Source organism: Protomyctophum bolini (genome assembly GCF_963924005.1).
Source record: "Protomyctophum bolini genome assembly, chromosome: 17".
In the NCBI taxonomy this organism is placed as follows: Eukaryota; Metazoa; Chordata; class Actinopteri; order Myctophiformes; family Myctophidae; genus Protomyctophum; species Protomyctophum bolini.
Window position 1 is genome coordinate 21,918,907 of NC_137878.1, and position 23,841 is coordinate 21,942,747.

The 23,841-nt window shown below is 46.4% G+C and overlaps 1 protein-coding gene across 1 annotated transcript in view; it reads right to left on the bottom strand.

Annotated features, from left to right (window-relative positions):
• Window positions 1-23,841, bottom strand: part of csmd2 (CUB and Sushi multiple domains 2) — a gene marked incomplete at both ends in the record, with an annotated part of 362,644 nt that overhangs the window by 251,042 nt on the left and 87,761 nt on the right. Inside the window, 2 exons of the mRNA XM_080787142.1 lie at window positions 16,807-17,014; window positions 22,795-22,989. Coding sequence (XP_080643268.1) covers window positions 16,807-17,014; window positions 22,795-22,989 — 403 coding nt within the window. The remainder of the gene's footprint in view (window positions 1-16,806; window positions 17,015-22,794; window positions 22,990-23,841) is intronic.

The following is a 23,841-nucleotide window of genomic DNA, read 5'->3' on the forward strand; positions in this document are numbered from 1 at the left end:
AAAATACTAATACTGTAATAATAATAAAAATCACACCCCTGTGAAGTGAGCAGTGCAATTGCACTGCTCACTTCACAGGGGTGTGATTTTTCTGGGTGGTATTTTTCTTATGAAAGCAGAGAGTCTACTGTTTCATACGGTATATAGTATGTACATGTCGCTATAGGCCTTATTTTGTGAATAATAGTTCTTCGGGTCCATGCCTTCTCTAAAGTTCTCTGGTGGGCGCAAGCTGCATTCAATAGCCAATTAGTGACAAACTGTATATGTGTACAATGTGTACTGTTTTCCTCCTAAAAGTAGACATTCAGGGCTTTCATTCGGTATATGGTTTGTATAGGATATTATTTGTGCTCAATTTTATATCGGTCTTTTGAACTAAAAAAACTGAACTGAAATGTCTGTCAACTTCAGGCCTCCATATCTCTGTTGTTTTTTTTCACAAGCAGCGTGCAGGCAAAAGCAGGTGTTAGAAAAAGGTCAATATCTCCAGAATGGAAGATGGTAGAATCATAATTTTTTTTTAAAATTGAAGTGGACAAGTTGGGCTTTCTTTTTATTTATGCGATTGTGATTCTCGCTATAAGAGGCCCCTCGCTGTGGGCCCCCCAAAAAGTTCAAAAAGCCCATGTTAAGCCTTCAGCACCAGTAAGCCAGGGCCCGCTAGAACCTGTAGCAGTCTATGTGTTAAGTATTCTGCTACTGAGTAATCTCTGTTTAGAGCTAAATAGCATTCAATTTTGCTCTGGTTTTGGGTAGATCTTTTCCAGTGTGTAAGATTGCTTTATTTTTGATTTCTCATGACTTGGCCTCTCTCTCTCTGTCTCTCTCTCTTGTGTGTCTATGCCTGCGCTAAAAAGGGACACTTCATGAATAGTCACTTTGCTCAATGAAGGCAGACAGACATCTCTGTGAGTCACTGTGTTCCGGCTGGAATGACTCAGTCTTAATGTCCTCTGCATCGAGGGACTGAACGATCCCCGATGGCCGATGCAACGTGAGTCACCCACTTTGACTGACTGATGCAGAGACTGCAGTGCTTTTTGGATGGCAACGCTGACTCAATTAAGCAGCATTGTTTGTCCTTGTTGTCTTTATTTTGCTAATAGTGTGTGTGTGTGTGTGTGTGGGTGTGTGTGTGTGTGTGTGCATGTCGGTAAGAGACCGAGAGAGCGAGGGGCAGACAATGGGGACGAAGAATGTGTTACTGTCTCGCAGTGACCTAGTTCGGAACAGAAGACATGGCCAGAAGACTGCACCGCGCGCGCACACACACACACACACACACACACACACACACACACACACACACACACACACACACACACAGAAGAAACGGGGACATTACAACTATATGCCATTGTGTTGCCCACTCCCTCTATAGACCGTGTCCCCTACAACACACTGCACTTCCAAGACAGATTCTGTACCATTTTTCTCCACCTCATTTTCTCCTCTCAACCCTGACGATCTCCTCTCTCCGCTATCTCTCCGGACTAATTACTATGATTGATTAATCGACTGGCGTGACATCTCTCTCTTGGCCCTGTGGATTTTAGCGTGTCGCCCCCAATCAAACTCAGAAAGATGAAAGGAGGTCAAGGTTGTCCCTAAAGCATGGGTTCCCAAAGTGGGGTCCGGGGACCCCTATAGTACTTGAGGGAGTTCCAGGGGGTACATAGCTCAATTAGAGATAGTTGATCCAAATTGATCCTTATGGGTCTGTAACTCAGAGTGTGTACACATGGGTTCCATTTGTACACTCTCAGAGTTAAATTAACAGTGGTTTTACAATATAAATTGAGGTACCAGAGAAAGAAATGCAATTAAATCGGGGGTCCGTTGCATAATGTGTGTGACACTGGGGGTCCATGAAATCAATTTGTTTCGGAATCACTGCTAGAGCCGTAAAAATCCTCCCATATCGGGGTCACTGGCATAAGTTTTCAAATGGGGGGTCCGTGGCCTAATAAATGTTGATTTGGGGGTCCTTGACATGAAAAAGTGCCCTAGAGACCCCCCAAAAAACCCAAACAAGACATGTTGATGGAGGCATGCAGGACGGCGGTTGCGTCGGTTTCAAAATGGCCACCTCTTGATCATACCAACAAAAAACAAGAACCCTGCGAACGCGAGGCGACTTGACCTACAGGGAATGAATCAAAGGATGAAAAGGAGTCGTGGGATTATAGAAGGCTAAAGCATCAAGGTGGACATCCTTGTTTTCGAGGAAGCGATAAATGATGAAAGAGACGAGGAGGGAAGGATCAGCGGTGCTGATCCTTAGGACCTGCTTGTGATGCACAATTAACTCTCCTCTGAATCTTCATTATATTAAGGCCCGTTTCTGTGACTGACGGCAAAGAAAATCACTTGGAAATATATATTTTGTAAATGTAAGTATATAGAGAGGAGGCTGGTTAGCATGCAGACAGAGCTAAAGTGCCTGGGGCCTCACCATCCAGTATGACAACATTATGTGTCTGCAGTCATGGTGAAAAGTACATTTACTTAACAAAATTGAGGTATCTGTACTTTACTTGAGCATTTCCAATTTCAATACTTTTACTTCTACTCCACTACATCTCGGATCCAAATATTGTACGTTTACTTTAATAGATTTGGATTATTATTACAAAACATGCATTAACCACTTCAGCCCTGTTTACATTTCAGCCATCATTTGAGAGTCAGGACACCCCACCCCACCCAACGAATGCGTTGCTGTCGTTTCACTTTCAGCATGATTTTGATACTATAATACACTACAGTTGAATAAACTACTTGTAAATCACAAAATTTGACTTGAAAAAAGTGCTAGACGAGCGAGAGAAGTGTGTGTGTACTGTTCGCTGTTCAGAAAACCAGGAAACTGCTTGAAGTGGGCGGCGGTGGTGTCTGGCTGCTCACAGCTTGCTCAGCGTAGCCCGTCTCTCGTAAACAATGAAAGAACAGGGAAACCACGCCCCCCCCCCCCCCCCCCCCCCCCCCCAATACAAATCTATATGAAACAAAGCTAAAATGTAACGAGCGTCGCCAAATATTTATTTTCCACCCAGAAACCTGGAAATACACAGAAATAGCTACATAAGGTTCAAGGTTCTTTATTATTTGTCTCCCGAGGAAGAAATTTGTCTTAGACAAAGGGCCTGCATGCAAGCGTAGCCCTTATGTTCATAAGGGACATAAGGCAGTGCAGCGCCAAATACATCTTTCTTGCATCAAAGAAATGCAACCGCATTGTTCAGAAGCCAGAAAGAAGCTACATAAACAGCAGAGCGCTCTGAAACCAGAAGCCTATGAACAAGTTGTACTATATAATTGCTCCCTATCACAAAGGGCACAGTCATTTTTGTTAAAATCTAAGAAAAAGTCCCTTTAACTACCAACACCAACTACCAAATTAAATCATAATAATCCTTTTCTGTTGAAATTAAGTGGTTCATCTAAAATATAAGAAAAAACTGAAAACCGCATACCGATGTGGCAACATGTCTCGTTGTACACATCGTAAGCCATCAGTGCGTCAGCGGGACTGTTAACTCCAACAGATTGGATCCCATCGGCGCACTGCTTAGTAAACACAACTAGAGAGAAGTGCGCTTAGGGCACAGTGATGTGGTCCATTAACCCTAACCTCTGTGTGTACCATTTGGTCTTGTTGGGACAGGGGGTGAAGTAACACATGGCTAGACATGCTTACACAGACACATTGCTACGCAGCGCTCCCTCCCTCCAGAGAGCTGTTTTATAGTCCAGACTAAATAATGCCTGGTTAAAAATGCTGCACGCGCCACTTTTTTCATTTTGTTGTTTTCTTTTCCATTTAGGACGCAGAAAATCAATGGCAATCTGCTGTATCTCTGCTAAATGCATTCTGCTGTATCTCTGTATGCAATCTGCTGTATCTCTGCTAAATGCATTCAATCTGCTGTATCTCTGCTAAATGCATTCGGAGTGATTTCAATTGAGACCATGCACAGGTGGAATGGAAAAAGGGGCGCTAAAGCCAGCCTACAGTATGTGATAAAATAGATCAGAAATCCCTGGCCCTTTTCACCAACCTTGCTCTCTCCACTCCAGAGACCCTCTCTTCTTCTGTCTCTATCTCTTAGCCTGAGTGATGTGACAGTGGGAGTAACAAAGTGTAGCACGCAGGGCGAGCCAATCTGCAGCGCGGCGCCAGGTGTTGGAGATAATGTTCCATTGGAGCGTTTCTCTGCGGGCAGCGTAAAGTTCACTGCCGCTGCCGTTTTGATCGATGGCGCGTTGCAGATTGAGTCCTCAAACAAGAGAGGCTGTTAATAAATCCTGACTCAGACAAACAGACTTTGAGGGGCCAGCGGCGGAGAGACCGGCAAAGACAGCTATTGATCCACTGGGCAGGCACGGGTTGATAACGGCAAACAATGGTTTTGGGATGCATAAACCTGACACAGCAAAATGAAAGCAAGTGAACTATTGGAGGAACATTGTTGTGAGGCGAACGCAAAGAAAAAGAGAGATCTTGACAGGTTGACGCCAGTTATGTTCAGACAAATTAACAACATAAACCCCATTTACTTTGTGACCGGGGTCCCCCAGGGTTCTATACTTGTCTCATATCCTTTCCTTTCCCGTCAATCTACAAGCTGTGAGCTGGTAGATCTGGGATTTTAGCAAAGAAACCATGCCCAAAGTATGGACACTAAGGTTCATGTGTTATGGCTGGAGTCTAGACAGTGTCACAGGCAGAACACAGTTGCAGAATTGGACTTGTTTAGCTTGACCTCAAATTGTTGCAGAGCAGCATATACATAGCTCATACAATTCTATTCAATGTTAATTCATGAATTTTTCAACACGGGTAACTGTCCAGCAGGAAAAAAACTACAACGCACAAGATAATAACATCCCAGTCCCAACCAATTAGTATGCATATTTCATCGGCATAGACTGCCTAATCTCAGCAGGAAAGACTGTGAACCTGTAATGGCTGAAAAATTGCTTGAGATTGAGTGTCAAATTAGCTTTGTGCGTGCGTGTGCGCGTGCAATGCATTTAAGGGCCTTTCTCGGCCCCACCTCTCTCCCTGTGTTATAGGATCCAAGATGGCCGCAGCACCAGAATGGGGTGGGGCAGAGGTGAGCGGGCGGGGTCGACATATGACCTTACTGGGCTGCATTCAAGACACTTGCCTTGTGTCTGACACCTGACTTGTGTCTAAACACAGCTTTGATGGATGTGTTCTGCCCCCCTTCCCCCCATCAAACAAAATGTTTGGTCAAACCATATGGGGTTCCATTGGAAATGCATTGGAGTGGCCATTAAACACAGACACAAGACAAACGCAAGACAGGTGTCTTGAATGTGTGAACGCAGCCCAGTAAGGCCACCCCCTCCTGGTGCTGCGGCCATCTTGGATCCTAAAACGCAGGGAGAGAGGTGGGGCCGAGAAAGGCCCTTAATATTATGGGAATATTCAAAGTGGGAACCCTTCCATGTGAATTGACAGGAATTTTGCGCATTCTTTACACTAACTTTATCTATCTTTCCTTATAAAGATAGAGATTTTGTTTGGTCATAAACAGACACGCAAACAACATTTATAATTTTTTTTAATAAATGTTTGAATCTATTTGACATCTTTGAATGGATGTGCGTTCCCAGACAGTGACAATTGTGCTCAGGTGGCTGATATTGGTGGGCTTTGGATGATGATGATGATGATGATGATGGAGGTTACAGGTGCAATGGCATGTCAGCCACAAAGTCCCTTTCATCTAGAATTGCATTCTGTAGCGTTGCATTCTGTTATAAGCTAACTTCTGCTATAAAAAAGAAAATCACCAAGCTTAACTTCCATTAGTAAAGTAAATGTACCTGAACCGTCCCACCCCATAGCATAGCAACGTAGCCATACAGAACACCCCATAGCAACGTAGCCATACAGAACAGTGCTTTTCAACCCCTTTCATACCAAGGCCCATTATTTATTCGGTACTTGAGCTACGGACCATTATTTGATGACATTTAGGCCCTCGCAGAAATTAAAGGATATTTTGAAAATATCTATAGGTCTGAAGTGGTTACTGCATGTTTTGTAATAATAATCAAAATCTACAACGTAACTAAAGTTTTCATATAAATGTACTTTGTAGATTTTGTACATATTGAGATGTAGTGGAGTAGAGTACTCCAAAACTGTACTTATGTACAGACTTAAGTAAATGTCCGTTCCACCTCTAGTAGTATAAGATACAGTATATATCCCATTTTAGGCGGGAACCCCTTTTGGTGTAAGCATTATGTTATGCTTTAGCTATTGAAAAATAGCAGATCTACAAGCTCAAGCTCGAGCTTGTAGGTCTGATATCTTTGGAAAATCGAAGAACGCTGACATTCAGGTCAGAATGGGATATACAGCAGGATGCTCTGATCTCATGTTGCCTTTGACTTGATGCTTCCTGACACGTGTCAGGGTTTCATTACCGTCCGTCAACACGGCCTTGAGTCTGTCTGCTCACAACCTATGTTTATGAAATTCACACGGCTGTGAATGCCGGCGGAGGATGTGCAAATCAAATATGTGAGCGCATAAATCTAAAAGTGCGTCTTCCGTGCGCGCACGACACGGTCTCACGCCTCCCTCGGAATGAGCAGGACTTCGCTGCATGCATCGGGAGCCATTTATATTGCTCATTTCACGTGTGCCGATGATTGCTATGCAGGGTTTTATTTTATTTTTCTGATGAAAGCACAACTTGCCGTAAATGATTGCAGAATTGTGGACTTTCATTAGACAATCAGAGGGAACTATACGCTTCCACTCAGACAAATAACAGCAAGAAGTGTAAGAGACTGACTGGGGGTGAGAGAGAGAGAGAGAGAGAGAGAGAGAGAGAGAGAAAGAGACTGACTGAGAGGGGGGTGAGAGAGAGAGAGACTGACTGAGAGGGGGGTGTGAGAGAGAGAGAGAGAGAGAGAGAGAGAGAGAGACTGAGTGAGAGGGGGGTGAGAGAGAGAGAGAGAGAGAGAGAGAGAACACAGTCAGAGACCCTGTTTGACGTGACCAGACTAGCAATGCCGCGCTGAATCACTGGTAAAAGCTCCACAGCGAAATGATTCTTCTGCTCTCTCTCTGGTTTGGCTTCTGAGAAATAGGCCACAGCACGAGAAATGAATAGAAATTAATTCAATACCTAAACCGAGCGTGAACTCGCTCACCCGTCATGAAGCTATACACAGATCGCACAAAACCCCCTATGCACAAACTGCACCTCCCTATACTGTTCCACCACCAGTGCAACGATCTACCCGTTGCCCTATTTAGCCGTTACCCCATTCATCAGACAACTCGACCCTCCCAGAATAACATTAAAAATATAAATTAACTGCCTATGTACTGTACGTACTTGTGCCTATGATAGACTGGGGGAAAAATGCAAGTGGGCAATTACCTGCACTCGAGCTGCCTGGCAAACAATGGTCAGGCGCACGCACACACACGCGCGATCACTCAGGCGCACACACCGACACTCGCTCACATGTGTGAGTTTTATTGCAGGAAGTGGTCGAGAGGGGAGCACGTGACTGGCAGCCAATAGCTCGACATGATGGATGTTGCTGTCGGGCCCCGCTGGGAGAGAGCGTATGGGACAAATACACTGTGTTCCCTCCAGGGCGAACAGCAGTTGGGAGTGGCACACACACCCACCCACACACACACACACACACACACACGCACGCACGCACGCACAGAGGTGCACCTGCAAGTGTGCACCACAAATCTGGCAATGGAACAACTGAGGTAAATGAGTGAAGAACAGCTGCGGTATAGATTCAAAGTCAAAATCCTTCAAGGTTATACCTATCAAGACCAGTTAAGACCTTTATGACACCCTTGATGGGACGCGCGAGTACTGTACAGTATGTTACCTCCGCGGGAAGACATTAATGAATTAAATGGAAAGGGAAGTCTAGAACTCTCTGCTGGAACTGTAGCGACACGACTCAGAATATGTTAAGTGACTGAAGATGGATCGATGGTGAAATTAACTCTGAAACACACTTTATTGCCCATATGTAGAATTACACAGCAAAAGAATTACACAAAATCCAAAGTGTTCATTTAACACTGTATACAAATGGATACATTATTTAACACTGAGGCTTTTTATTGTGTATGACCGTGGTGGGAGGAGAAGTTGAGCAAATATATATATTTTTTCTTTTTCTTCTTTTTTTTTCTCCAGAAGACCTGCAGCTTTCACTCTACACGAGTCAAGTTAACAGCTCGATACCCACTGCTTTGAACTCTTTCTCACCTCTTCATTGCTGTTTTTCCAGTTCTTTTCAGCGATATTTCCTTCTCCAGAGAGCCGACACATTCTCACTCCTGACTATTCATATACTTGCCACTTGGTCAGATGCCTTTGGCTTGCGATGCAGACGCCGAGCTGATAGAAACATTGACACCGCTCAGTGCAGGCACGCGCTCGCCTCACGGGGCTTAGAGCCCTGACACCGCGCCTGCCTTGGTACAAATACTTTATATATAGGTTTTTCATATTTTATTTCATGGCAACCAAACTTGTTTTCAAAATTGCATATATGCTGTCGTCAGCGGACAGCATTATGCCGTGGGTGACCTAAAGAAGTGTAACGTTTATTGCCGTCATATTGCTCACTGGTTCTCAACGTGAGGTCCGGGGACTCCCACGGGTCCTTGAAGCGGTTCCAGAGGGTCCGCAGCTATAGTTATAGGAAGAAAAACTACCTTATGGGTCCGTTGCAGCGTCCAAATGGACCCACACAGGTCCATTTGGTTCCCTTTATACACTCTCATTAGCACATTTACAGCTCCACCAGAGTGCTCCAGACTTCCCTCTCTTGGTGCTCAGGATAAGTATACTTTAGACCGTTTTCCATTGTTTTGGAATGGCTCCGGCTGCTAGGCCCGGTTAGGTGCTAGTACTCCAGCGTGTAAACATGATTGCTAGAGGGCATTCACAGCATTGGAAAGGGACACCTGGGGCACGTGACTAATATGCAGCTCTATTTGACGTGCACGGCATGACAATGTGCCGCACAAGCACTTACAATACATAACAGCCCCAGCAGGTATAATCCATACAATTGCTTAAATGTCAGGCGTGCAGCAGGGGGTATTGGGTTCAAAGGGAGAGGAGGAAAGGAGGGTATGGGAAGGATCAAAACTCAATGACTCAGATTTGTCTCGCTAGGTGGAAGAAAAAAAGAAACTGTTCTTGTGGGAAATGAGTTTGCAGAAATTTACCAGAATCAAACGAAATTTAAATATGTTTGTTTGAGAACACTTCACAGCCAGACGGCACTCTGAGTCATCTCAAGGGAACGCCTTTCACAGATGAGAAATGCATTGCTTTGCAAAAAAAAAGAGAGAGAGAAAAAAAAAAAAAAAAACAGGCGCCAAAGAAAATGACAAGTCATATAGCTTTGAGTTCCACTTAGTGACAAGCGGGCGAACGAGCATCAGGCTATTGGCGAGCGCTGGGCGTTATTTACATTGCCTCTTGAGTGGATGGTGATGGGGGTTAGAAAATCGATGTGGATGCAAGTACTGTAATGGCGGAATAATGTGTTCCCCTGGGCACGACGTACAGACGCGTCCTGTCAGGAGAAAAGCAGAGGGAGGGGCAGGTTTCAGCCGGCGCGTTTACCACCCGTTCCTGCTCCCATATTCACTCCACTCGCACATGCCGCCTTGTTTAGACAGTCCTCTGTCTGCCGCGGCTGCCTCTTTAGAACGCCAACACACGTGGAGCCGCCAATCAAAGTTGGCCGGGGCCGGTGGTACCAGCACAGAGTTGGGAGAGTTCAGATTCAAAACGTGCCAGTGGGCTCGGGTGGGGATGGGAGTGCATGCTTGATGGTGATTGATGGTACTTATGCTGGAGAATTCTCCATATCTCCGACTGTCTCCCTTTTCCCAGTGTCCATCACTTTATCTCTCTCTCTCTCCCACCCTCTATTTCTCTCTCCCACCCTCTCTTTATCTCCCTCTCTCGCACATCAGGTAGTATCAGGTAAACTTGACTTGATGTCCTCGGAGACAATGCGGATCAATGCATGAAGTGATATTCTGCCCTTGCTCCTTGACCTGCTATCGGGCCATGCTCCCACTATTGGACTAGCCCAGCTGTCTGTTAAGCTGCCAGTCAATGCAGAGGCCAGGAGAGCTTTCCTGTCATCTCAATAAAGTAGCCAGTGTGATAACAATTTATGGCAACACTGATAACGTACCCGCACACGAACACACAGCTCACAAAGATACAGGCGTGTACTTAATGCATTTAACTACAAGCATGAATCAATTCCAAATCCAGGCTTCAGTCGAGTGCATTTTGCCACACGTAGATTTAATATGGGGTGGCAGTGGCTCAGGGGTGGAGTAACCTCGGAGACCGCAGGCGTGCATTTTCACAAGAAGAAGAAAAGCCTGGGCAAACGATGCAGACGGGCGTCGCTCCAGATCTGGTGACGTCAGTGTTGTCCGTCGTGTCCTACCAGGGAGGGGGGAGGAGGAGGAGGGGGGAGGAGGGGGAGGGGGGAGGAGGAGGGGGGAGGAGGGGGACGGGGTCGGGCGCTCAGATCGGTGAACCAAGAGTCCACTGCCGTGATCCCAGCGGCACCCACCTCTCTAGAGCAGAAGGCCAGGCTAGTGGTAGAGTGTCCGGCAGAGCAGCCAGATGGGAACCTCTCTAGAGCAGAAGGCCAGGCTAGCGGTAGAGTGTCCGGCAGAGCAGCCAGATGGGAACCTCTCTAGAGCAGAAGGCCAGGCTAGCGGTAGAGTGTCCGGCAGAGCAGCCAGATGGGAACCTCTCTAGAGCAGAAGGCCAGGCTAGCGGTAGAGTGTCCGGCAGAGCAGCCAGATGGGAACCTCTCTAGAGCAGAAGGCCAGGCTAGTGGTAGAGTGTCCGGCAGAGCAGCCAGATGGGAACCTCTCTAGAGCAGAAGGCCAGGCTAGCGGTAGAGTGTCCGGTAGAGCAGCCAGATGGGAACCGCGAGGTTAACAGTTCCATCCTGGGCTCCAATTTAGTGTCCTTGAGCACGACTCTGAACCCCTAATTGAAATGCTATGCAAAGTGCTTTGGATAAATCACTATATAAATGCACCATTTACCATTTAATACAATATTACTAATATTATTAGTGAAGAAATATCATCAATTAAGAGGTGAATGTCAGATCTCAAAATGTTATGCTGCAATACATACAAAATACTCTTCAAGTTTCTTATGCGTATGTGCATGACATTTCATGCATAGGCCCCTTTAACACCAAAGATAAACAACATACATGTAACAGGCTTGCAATGTCTCTGCCAATACTCGATTGGCAAAGCGCCCCCGAGTGTACACTATACAGACGACCATCAGCATAATCCAAGCGCCCCCGAGTGTACACTATACAGACGACCATCAGCATAATCAAAGCGCCCCCGAGTGTACACTATACAGACGACCATCAACATAATCCAAGCGCCCCCGAGTGTACACTATACAGACGACCATCAGCATAATCCAAGCGCCCCCGAGTGTACACTATACAGACGACCATCAGCATAATCCAAGCGCCCCCGAGTGTACACTATACAGACGACCATCAGCATAATCAAAGCGCCCCCGAGTGTACACTATACAGAGGACCACCAGCATGCTCAACACTCCATTCCTGAATATTTCATGAATTTCAGCTGACACACATGCCATCTAGAGTCATATTACAAGATCATTGTAAATTGGAGTGTGTGTGTGTGTGTGTGTGTGTGTGTGTTTGCGTGCGCGCAAGGGATCACTGAGTCAGTGAGCAGGCCAGGTCTGTCACACCTCTCTACCTGACCCCTTTAATTGGCGTCAAACCGCAAGGCCTTAATCTCCCCACCCGTCTCCCATCCTCCTCTCCTCTCCACTACCACATCTCCACACCTCTCCTCCTCCGGTCTCTTCCTCCGGTGTTCAGCATTCCTGCTCAGTTGACCTATGACTCCCCCTTCTTTAATTCTCTGTCCCTTCATCGGTCCAATCCCCCACCCCACTCTCTCTCCTGACCCCGACGGCTGAAGGCTCATTGCTGGTCTAATGGGCTGAGCTAGAACCTGTAGGTAGACCATGGCATGTCTGCTAGGAAGTGGATAAGACGAGCAAAAAAAGGCTGTCTAAGTCAAAGGCTATATAAGAGGGCTGGGCTTCAGTTGTGGGAAAGACGATATATCATCTTATTTCTCTTTTTCACAGTGCTGCAGTTGCACTATACTACAGGTGCCCCCCCCCCCCACCACCACCACCCCCGGCAACTATTGCCATTCTCTGAAGTGTGCATGGAGCCCGTGTCACGATGTGGTGCTAGGGGAGCTGATGACATCACAAAATGTGCAGCGGCAGCAGAGGCGGGCTGCAGTCTGCGGGAGTTTTCGGGGGAAAGGTGGCTTTCCAAGTTAGACATCGATTTGAGGCTGCAGGGCACAGTTCCCCGGTTTTAGGACCACTCAGAGTCAATCAAGTTTCTCTCTCAAAGTGTTGTTTCGCTTTAGCGAATGGGCAGAAATGCACACCGACAGAGGCTTCGAGGGCCCATCCATCTCCAAAATGATTCCTCTCTCAATGTACAGTATGTCTACAGTATATCTCTTTGTGTGTCGGAGTATATCCAGGACACCATAGCTCAGTGGCATCCCTTCCACAAACTCCCCAAACGTGTCTTTGGCTACAACTTCAAAGTCTCTTTTGTCTCCTCTCCGTTTCAAAGAGTTCTTTAGATACGCCAGGCGTAAAGCAGAAGTGTGTTCATGCGTGCTGGACGTGTGCTACAGACTAGTCTTTGCACAATGATCAGCATGCCAGGAACAATCCAAGAATGTGGAGATGCCTACGTGCATGAATCCTTATGCAGAGTCAGTGCAGACATTGTCACAGTTGGGCAGGGCAGCAGTGTGTCTGCATCCGTTACCTTTCAGCAGTGGTGGAAAGTAACTAAGTACTGTACATTTACTTAGGTCAAGTAAAGTTAAGTAAAGTTATTTGCACTTTTTCTAGTAATTTCCAGTAATTTTACTTCTACTCAGAGGCAAATATTGTACTCGACTACATTTATTTGTTACTTTACTTTGTAGATTTTGATTAGTGTTTACGAAACATACAGTACCCCGTTCAGCCCTATATATATTTTAGCCATCTGAAAACAGCCGATCTACAAGCTCACAATGTGTCGCCATGTGACGCATTGTGAGCTTGTAGATCTGCTATTTCCACAAGATTAGAAATTTTGAAATTGAACATTCCGCACAATGGGTACTTACTTACTTTTGGTACTTAAAGTACACTTCGATGCCAACACTGTACTCTAGTACATTTTTAATTCCACATACATTTTTAATTTTAGTATTAATGTTGCAGTATTGATACTTTTACGTAACCCATTTATCGCAGCTAACTGTTAGCATAAACCCCAGTTCCAGGTGCCACCATACACAGAGTTTGCCCGCCCCCACATACCCTCGCTACACACACTTGAGTATCATTGGAACACGCACACAGTGTTTACCTTTCATCAGAAGCTTTTACATGGCGGGAGCGTCGCGGTACAAAGGCACAAATTAAATCAGAAATTTGGATGACAGAAGATCCACCAAGGACAGCTCTTCTGGAGTCTGACTTACGTATGCTTTACACCGTGATTATATTTTCAATCCCATAGCTGGAACGGCGGGGCGTTGCCGTAGGAACCGGACCAATGTTAAACGCTGCAGTGGGACTCAACCATTATATAGACGGAGTATATATACACGCCCGTGTGTGCGTGCGTGTTTGTGTGTGTACATGCTGACTGGCAGTGGTAATCATGCCCACTAATTACTTCATGTGCTGCAAGAGCTGTCAGAAAGAGGCAGAGCTGCCACAGATGGTGAGAGACACACACTGACAATAGGATATCCTACCCCTTCATCATCATCTGTGCTGTGTGCGTGTGTATGCGTGCCAGTGTGTGTGTGTGTGTGTGTGTGTGTGTGTGTGTGTGTGTGTGTGTGTGTGTGTGTGTGTGTGTGTGTGTGTGTGCGTGCGTGTGTCTGCATGTGCGTGCGTGCATGCATGTTTTCGCACACACATGCACTCACATATTGGCCAGTAATGCGAGTATAAATCATACTTGAGAACCATTGACCACATGGAGAAATGGGGTGTCTGCTTGTCAGCTGATTCTTCAATTCATTAATTCGTGTTAAAGATGCAGGTTGGTCGATTATAAGCACGGGAGCATCTCCAAATAGCTTTTGTGCTGAACTGGCAAGGATCTAAAAAATAATAAAATGCAGCCTCCAGCTCATAATTCTCTCCCTCTGCGGTATACACTGTTAAACAGAGTAGACCACTGCCACTCTGCTGTAGAGCCAGAGTCAGGCAATGATTAGTAGACATCCAAAATAGCTACTATAGCTTTAATATATTATTATAGCTATAGTAGCTATTTTGGAAAAAACTTTGTTATTTATAGATACTAGCATGTTCTTTAAGCAAATGCTAGGTTATAGAAGATGTCTTACATCCCAGTTACTTTGTAGCCCTTCAATGTTTTTCTTTGAACTCTATTTACTTGATCATTTACCCTGTTGTTTTGTTGACTAGGGTTCATGATACTTGTGTGTATGCATGTACAGTATATCATATGACATTGTATAATTTTACCTGCCTACTATTCTTATTTAAAGTGTAACTATGTATATGGGTAGCTTGCATTGAAATAATTTCTAAATGCAACTAAAATAAACTTTTACAGGCAATAAAGTGGAGTTGACTTAGTCAAACGTGGCCATCAGAAATAGTTTAACTTTTACATTAAGGCTATTTAAGCAACACTCCACACAGCCAAAACCAACCTGTGAATCTCCCAGCGGAAAAAAGCAGCAATTGACTCCACCTGTCGATAGCTAATGACTACTGCCCACTCTCACTGGACAGAGTGTGCCACCAGACCTCACCTTAGCGACACTAGACTAAAGCAGGACACAATTCCAATAATAGCCAGCCAACCCACTCCTGTCTGTAGGGGTTATTGTTGGCTGGCTGCCCAGTGCTGAATCAAATCCTTCCTCCATTTGCCGTCTAGCCAGCGATACAAAGGGCCCCTCTGAGGGGCCGTCTATAGCTATGGATTCAGAGGGCCCCTCTGAGGGGCCGTCTATAGCCAGGGATTCAGAGGGCCCCTCTGAGGGGCCGTCTATAGCCAGGGATTCAGAGGGCCCCTCAGAGGGCCCCTCTGAGGGGCCGTCTATAGCCTGCCTCTCCCCCTGCTGATGGAGTTGCCCAGGGCCAGTGGGGGAAAGTAACTATAGTAAGTACATTTACTTACTTTTTAGGTATGTGTACTTTACTTCAGTATTTTCATACTTTTACTTCTACTCCACTACATCTCAGAGGCAATATATTGTACTTTAACTCCACTGTAATTATTTGGAAACTTTAGTTACTAGCTACTTACAAAACACACTAATCACTTCAGCACAATATATATTTCAGATATCGGAAAATAGCAGATCTACAAGATCAAAATGTGCCACGATGCGATGCATTGTCAGCTTGTAGATCGGCTATTTTAGTATACATTGAACATGTGAAAGGGGACGTCCTGCACAAGGAGTACTGTTACTTTTGGCACTTTAAGTACATTTTGAATTCCAGACTTTTACATGTGAGTACTGTGTCCACCATGCACTGCCCAGGGCTGGAGCAGCTTCACCACCACCTGGGCTTGAATCATTCCCTATACCCTGCCAAACCATCTGTGGAGCTATCCGCCCCCAACCTTCCTTTCTATGGGCACGTTCGGAAATACTGCACCGGAGCACACTCGCCTATTAGTTTGCATTGCACAGTGCGCTCAGTGCGCTATTTCTGAACGTGCCCAATATCTCACCCCAGGTTAGGGCAGGGCAATGAACCCAAAATATACCAAAACCCACATTTAGAACCAATAAACTGCTTAATTTGCTCATTGTAGGTGTGTGTGTGTGTGTGTGTGTGTGTGTGTGTGTGTGTGTGTGTGTGTGTGCGCGCGAGCGAGAGAGATATGCTTGCAGAACATCAGGGAAGGAAGGAGGTGCCCTCATGCTCAAAAACAAAAACAAAGCTCTTATCAAAACATCATGACGTTGAGGTCGTTCTGGCCTCGGTCAAATGAATTAGCATTATTTGCAACAAACTCCCAGAAAACCGCAGGTCTGATGCTGCAACTCACAGACCGTTTAAATCACAGACAAAAAACTCCTTGCCGGCTCTTTTCATTGAGATGTATTGACTTTTGTTCTTTTACACTACAGCATTGTTTTTCCTAATGCATCTTTTGCTTGATGTTTTATGAAAAGCACATTGAATTGCCTCGTTATTGAAACGCGCTATACAAATAATAATAATAATGTGCTCAAAGCTCTTTACAGTGGTCCATTCATTCATACGTTGGGAGGTGAAGCGGCGAACAGTCGCCGCCAGCATCCTCACTTCCCATGCACTATACATTCACACACCAATGGTGGCAAGCTCACACACCGACCGACTCACTGAAGGCAATGTGGGGCTCAGTGTCTTGCCCAAGGACACTTTGACATGTGGACAGGTGGAGCCATGCAGGATCCGACCCACGGATCATTGGACGAGCTGCTCTAACTCCTGAGCCACAGCTGCCCCCCCACCCCCACCCCCACCCCCACCCAAAAAGATAAACCTGAGGTACTCATGCAGGCAGGTTTATTGGCTCAAATCCAACAACGACGACGGCCGGGGTGTGTGTACTCACCACTGCGAGGAGCCGTCCGTGCCGCTGACCTCCAGAAGGTCATAGTCGTCCTCGAGCTGGAAGTCGGAGAAGACCAGGGCGATGGTGTCTCCGGGTTCCGCCAGCACGGTCCACGTGCAGTCAGCGTTGTTGCTGTACTCCCCGGGGTAGTTGGGGCTGGTGATCACCCCACTCTGGCCGCGCAGGGTGCCCCCGCAACCGTCGTCAGCTGCAAATCAGACAGGAAAAGATCCAGTTGACCTATTTAGACCTGAGGCCGATTCTAATAAAAAACAGTTTTCTGAAAAACCTATGTCTCTACAGTATGTGAGTGGTTCTCAAACCTTTCATGTCAAGGACCCCCAGAAATATCTGAATTTGGCTGCAGACCCCCATCTGAGAATATGTTCTTCCAGGGAGAAGCAAAGTTTTGAGATAAAAACGTTTGCTCTGAAAGAATATATACTCAAAGATATCTTTGTATCGCGGCACTCGGTGCAGTGCTATGAGCTTGTAGATCTGCTATTTCGCAATAGCTAAAGTATAATATAATGACACCAAAAGGTGTTCCCGTGCTGAATGGGTTAACTAATATCTTTTGGGACTATGGAACTTTTACGAAAGATTATTTCACGAAAAAAGTTTAGTTTTCCTCTCTTGAACTGTTCACCCCTTTGAGCACTGCAGGAAATTTAGAGTCACTAACAAAACACTTTCATTAAGAAATGATAATGCTATTGTTTTGCCTCGAAGTCTATGGACGAAGTGTGCAGACATCGTCTTTTGGATTCAGGAGGATACGAATTAGAGTGCGTTATTTCTACGTCTGCTATTTCCACCGCAGGGGTCGGAAGAGACAGAAGTCACAATTCATAGAGTTGGAAATGCCCTACAGTCATAGTCCTACAGCCCCATGTTTGGAGGAGGGTGTGATGCAACGCAACGCAAAGCAAAGGGAGAGAGATTCACATTCTAATTAATTACTATTTGTGTTAATCACCGCAATTCTTGGCCTCATTTAGGATTGTTCTAAGGAGATGAAGTGTGCTTGCTTGTTATGTTGTGAGAAAGTGGAAAGTGGTTTTCGTCACCACTTTAGATTTGGATCCTCATGCATTGGTGTGGTGCTTTTGCATTGTACGGTAGGCTATAATTATGAAAGGATTTGACACATGAACTGGTAAACATACTATTAGATAGCCTACTGATTTGGTTGGTTGGATCAGTGGTTTATGTCAAGGACACCCACATTGATATGCATTTGGCTGTACCCAGGGTGGTCAACAGTTTTCGAAAATAGCCAATTCGGCCACTCACAATGTGTTCACGTGTACACGTTCAATAAGACAGGGCTTAAATGTTGAATTTTTTGTTGAGGACGCCCTGTGACCGGCTCCTCAATGACCCCTGGAGGTCACTCCCCTTTGAATGAGTGACCTACATGGCATGCCACATGTCAAAATGATGATTGTTGACAAAGCAGCCATTGAAGAATTTGAAAAATACTCAGGAGTCGAGGTCCTTGGCCTACTGAAGCTGAGAGGCCTCGCATTTTGCAAGCTTTGATGGACAAAATGGACAGACACACATGGGCCAACCAAAGGCCTTTTGTGTGTGTGTGTGTGTGTGTGTGTGTGTGTGTGTGTGTGTGTGTGTGTGTGTGTGTGTGTGTGCGCACGCGCGATGATGAAGAATACAAATAGAGAGAGAGAGCGAACAAGGGGGGGGGGGGAGAGAGAGAGAGGGGTTGATAAGCAGAGACTGGCTAGCAGAAAGAGTGCATGTACGTGTACAGGGTGCGTGCATGTGTGTGTCTGTGAGTGTGTGTGAGAGATCTCAAGGAAGGCTGGGAGGGCTCACAAGGGTTGGGCCCAGCTGCCAATCATCCATCCAAGCTGTCACCACAGCAACCCCTCTCCTGGGAGGGGGGGGGGGAGGGAGGGAGGGAGGGTAGCGAAGGCATGCACGGAAGAGGGGAAATCTGTGAGGTGTGAACTTGAAGAGACGGGGCGGTGGCAGGGAGAGAGGGTATACCACGAATGAAGCGGATGACAGGTGACAGGCTGGGACGGGGAGTCGGACAATGAAGGGAAGAGGGGGGGGGGGGGGCTGACAGGTGACGGCTGCAGTGGGAAGAGACAGGAAGTGGAGGGTAGAGCTCGGTGAGAAGAAAGGACACCGCGGTGCAGATTGATATTCCACGGCAGACTCTCCTTCTTCACACTTGAGGAGCAAACTAAACTCTCCCCCTCCGTCGCCTCCTCCCACTCGCTCCGTTACGCAGCCTTTCCGCAGCCGGGCCTTTGGAAAATGTAAAAATTTGTAAAGTCTTAAATCTGGCTGAAGATCCACCGCAGCGGGGGGGCCTTTCGACAACGGCTCAACTTTGTGTGCGTGTTCTTTATCCGCACCAGAGAGGAGGGGGACGCGTTGCATTAAGACATTTATTTTAATCTCTTGTCAGCAGCAAATGTCACTTCGTTTTCCCTTCGGCTCGACGGTGTGCGTTTCCATCCCGCCACCGCTGATGTCACGCCGCTTCAACCGGTGGAAGGACAGTCCCTAAATATTTTGAGATAGGCGTCTGCAGCCGAATACAACTAACTATACATGCACCAAGTCTCTGTCTATACGTCCGTCTGTAATCCACGTAACTCGAGAACCGTTCGCCCCACCGACTTCAAATTCGGCACACACGTTCCACCCCGCTACAGGGGGTGCAATGCCCGGTGTCGAGTCGGTCAGACCCACGGTTGTCCAGAACCGCCCCCAAAAGGCCTCTGCCCGGACTCTGGACAGGGCCCCTGCCCAGTGTCTATATGGAGCTGGCCGGTTCTGACATCATTCTGATGTCTGCATAGACTCCATATTTGGGCATGCCTGACAAAGAACTCCATATATGGGCATAAAGGGGACACATAATATCAGGGTGGGGCATTCATTACCAACTTGCATCGTTCCAGTTAGGCCAGTGCCCAACCGGCACCGCTTTAGAGGCTCCAACGGGCACCGCTCTAGTCTAACTATTCCCCTACATCCGGGCTGGGGAAAGTTGGACATTGGCCTAAAATGCACTCATGCATCTGTACGTCTGTAATCCACATAACTCGAGAACCGTTCGCCCCACCGACTTCAAATTCGACACACACATTCCACACCCCCACAGGGAGTGCCCGGTGATGTCGATCACCGGGCACTCCGGTCGGTCGGACGGACCCACGGTTGTCCAGAACCGCCACAGAAGGCCTCTGCCCGGGCCAGACTCCATATTTTGGCATGCCTGACAAAGAACTGTTCTGACATCATTCTGACGTCTGCATAGACTCTATATTTGGGCATGCCTGACAAAGAACTCCATATATGGGCATAAAAGGGACACGGACATAATATCTGGGTGGGGCATGCATTTCCAACTTGCATCGTTCCAAGTAGGCCAGTGCCCAACGGGCACCGCTGTAGAGGCCCCACGGGCACCGCTCTAGTATACTGTAATTTGGCTGAGCCTGACAAGCGATACCACTGTACGACAGAGTATAGATTAACCCAGTAAGACCTGAGGCCGATCCTACAAATGTGATATACTGACAGCTCTGTGATGCCAGTGCTATTTGCACCCTACTGACTGATTATGAATCCCACCAACGTTCTAGGACAGACCTGCCTTATTCTGATTGGTTCCCGGTCAGGCATAAGTTTACTGGGGTTAGGTTTAGGTTTAGGCATAGTTGCAAAAACGACAAAGTTATCCCAGCAACTACTGGCCAATCACAGCAGGGCTTTCCTAGAACTGTGGTGGGATCCATAACAACGCTGAGTCACCTGCCAGAGGACATATCGCCTCCATCTACAATACTCCTCCCATTCAACCCCCCTACCCTTACGCCAAGCAAAATCACGGTGGATTCCAACCTCTAGACTCTACAGCCAAGGACACACACTTTACCCAAAGAAAATACATCTTAAAAAGGGAAAGACAAAACAAGAGGTTGGGTATCATCCGTGACTCAATTATCCAACAGTACTAGCAGCATGCACTGTAGACCTCCCCTGAGTCTGGGAACGGTGGGGGCAGCGATGCCAATTCTGCTCTTTAACACAAACGGGCAGGCGCTGTAGGGACATTAACAGCACAGTTATGCATAGTGAGTGAGTGCTCAGGTGTGTATACTGACTTGTACGTGCGCCGGTAGACCTCAATTAACCGAGGTGGAAATTGCCAGTTTGAAAAAAACGTGTTGCCGTGTAATTTGTGCTGAGGAAGTGGCATAATGACATCCTTGGGTGCCTGAGCACGTTATTTCCATGTGGTGTGCCCCGGTGCAGGTGAGAGCAGGAGCGAGATGGAGAGAAAGGGAGAGATGTGTTTAGAACCAAAATGCATAACCTTAGTAGAGGATGAGATTCAAATTATGGGGGAAAAAATAACTAAATAATAATAATACAATTATATGTGTGTGGAACTATTGCCACAAATACCTCACGAAGCAAATCTGCAAATTTAAGTTGAGTTGTTGCACACACATGTGGTCTATAGGCTGTGATAAGTTTGTCGAAAGGTTTGGGGCATGTCAAAGTCTTAATCGTTTTATTTAGCGCTAATCCAAAATAATCCTCAATATGACGAATTTAATTAAATTGCTTCACACCTTCCTGCTTCACAGCGCTTTACCCAAAGATGTTACAGTACGCATCATGATTCATGTCAGAGTGGGAATGAAAACATAGGCGCACCACTGGAAGTGGAGGGCTGTGGGCGGGCCAAACGGGCAACATCCTATTATACACATTCTATTGAGGCCTACCCACGTCATTCAATACTACGTCCGTCTTTAACCATGGTAACGCCCCGACTGCCTCTGATTGGCCTACAGACACTGCCCATCTTACCAGACTTTCCTCCGAGGTGGATATTTTGGTGGCACTGATGCGAGGTTACTTCATGGTGAGGAAATAAATATGCCTCAGTGTTGGCATTGCCTTGGGGGGATACTTCTTTTTTTTATTAATTAAATGATGTTGTTACCCTGGAGCCAAGGTAGCTCCAGGAGCCAATTTACAGCACTGATTCTGTCCATAACGGGGCGCAACTCAAACAGGGCTGAGTCGTGAGGGCTTCGAGTTGTGTCTCCCGTGGCTCAAGTTTATAGCATTTATATAAATATATATATATATATATATATATATATATATATATATATATATATATATATAAAAATACATATATATATATATATATATATTCAGTTAACTATAAGGGCATTTTGTCTATATCATTTCAGTTAATTTTAGTTAGTTTTGTAAACACAATACAATACAATACAGTTTCAGTTAGTTATCGTTTTTCTTTACCTTTTCAAGCTTGTATTTAGTTCAGTTAACAAAAATGTTTATTTTTATTTGTTTTATCGTTATAGTTTCTAATAACCTGCGTGGGTAGTTATAAGGTTGGAGGTGGATCGAGGCTTGTTCTGGCGCTCGGCTCACATGCGGCGGCCATGTTGTGTGGGCTTCCTGACTCCCAGCCTGACTACAGATGGCACGGCATCACACGCTCTGCTCAGCAGGCCCTCTGACACACACCACGGGCCACACACACATGTAAGCGCACGCGCGCACGCACGCACGCACGCGCACGCACGCACGCACGCACGCACGCACACACACACACACACACACACACACACACACACACACACACACACACACACACACACACACACACACACACACACACACACACACACACACACACACACACACACACACACACACACACACACACACACACACACACACACACACACACACACACACACACACACACACACAAGGCCTTGCCATGTTTCACCAGTTTCAATTGAAACTGGCCTCCACCCTCAGGTGGGCCTCCGAGCTCCGACTGACCACCAGGCATCAGTTAAATGGGGGGCGGGGGGGCTATAATAAGTGTCAATTTGGTGGTCCTTGACATGAAAAGGTTGTGCAGAGAACCACTGAATCCCAGTGTACCTCTGCAGTAGGGCAGGGGGAAGTCCCAGGCGGCGGTGCCGGCAGAGGTGGCCAGGCAGGACAGGGTGGTGTGGCCCTCCAGCACGTAGCCCGGGCTGCAGCTGTAGCGGATCTTGTCTCCTATGTTGAAGGTGGAGCCCTGCTGGAGGCCATTGAGCAGCTGCCCAGGGTTCCCACACGTATAGCTGGGCAATGCTGCATGGGGAGGGGGGGGGGGGGGGGAGAGAGAGAGAGGTTAATTAGTGAGGCCAGTGGACAGTTTGTGACCGTGGTGACAATAACGCAATAATGCACAACAGCTTGTAAGTCAATCACTGCATGACACTGCTTTGTATGACAAAGAAAATAAATAAATAAGCAGGCTAATTTTGAGAATTCTCCCAATTATGACATGCCCAGAATAGGGACATATGTCAGGGTTAATGTGGTGAGCTTGGGGAAGTGAAAGGTAGATGTATACTGCCTGGGCAGAGTCCAGTGAAAGGTAGATGTATACTGCCTGGGCAGAGTCCAGTGAAAGGTAGATGTATACTGCCTGGGCAGAGTCCAGTGAAATGAAATACAGAGGATGGGTATAGGGAGGAGTTCAATCCCACAGTTGTGCATACCCCACAAACTGCACACAAGCGCGCACATAATATGCATAATACTCTAGAAACCCAGGAGAACATTATGTAATCCATGCACAGAGATATTCTGCTACTTGCATTAGTTGAACTCTCTTTCAGCAAATGGCACGTTAGCTCTGACTTTTAAGTGCAAAGGTTGCTTAAAGGACACCATAGCTTCCATTTCTATGTGTAGGCATGCTCCAAGGACAGGTACGGAAAACTGGCTTAAACATTAGCTAAAAATACAGTAATACACAAAAGGCAGCTGGATGCAATTCATCCTGGTTTGTCTTTACAAAATAAACTATTCGCAAAAACATGCATAGCCTATCTCAGCTATCAGCTAATATCCTGCCAGGGGAAATATAATAAATAACAATTTCAGGTATAATGGTGTCTCAAACATCCAAAGCCTGACAATGTAGATAACGCTGGG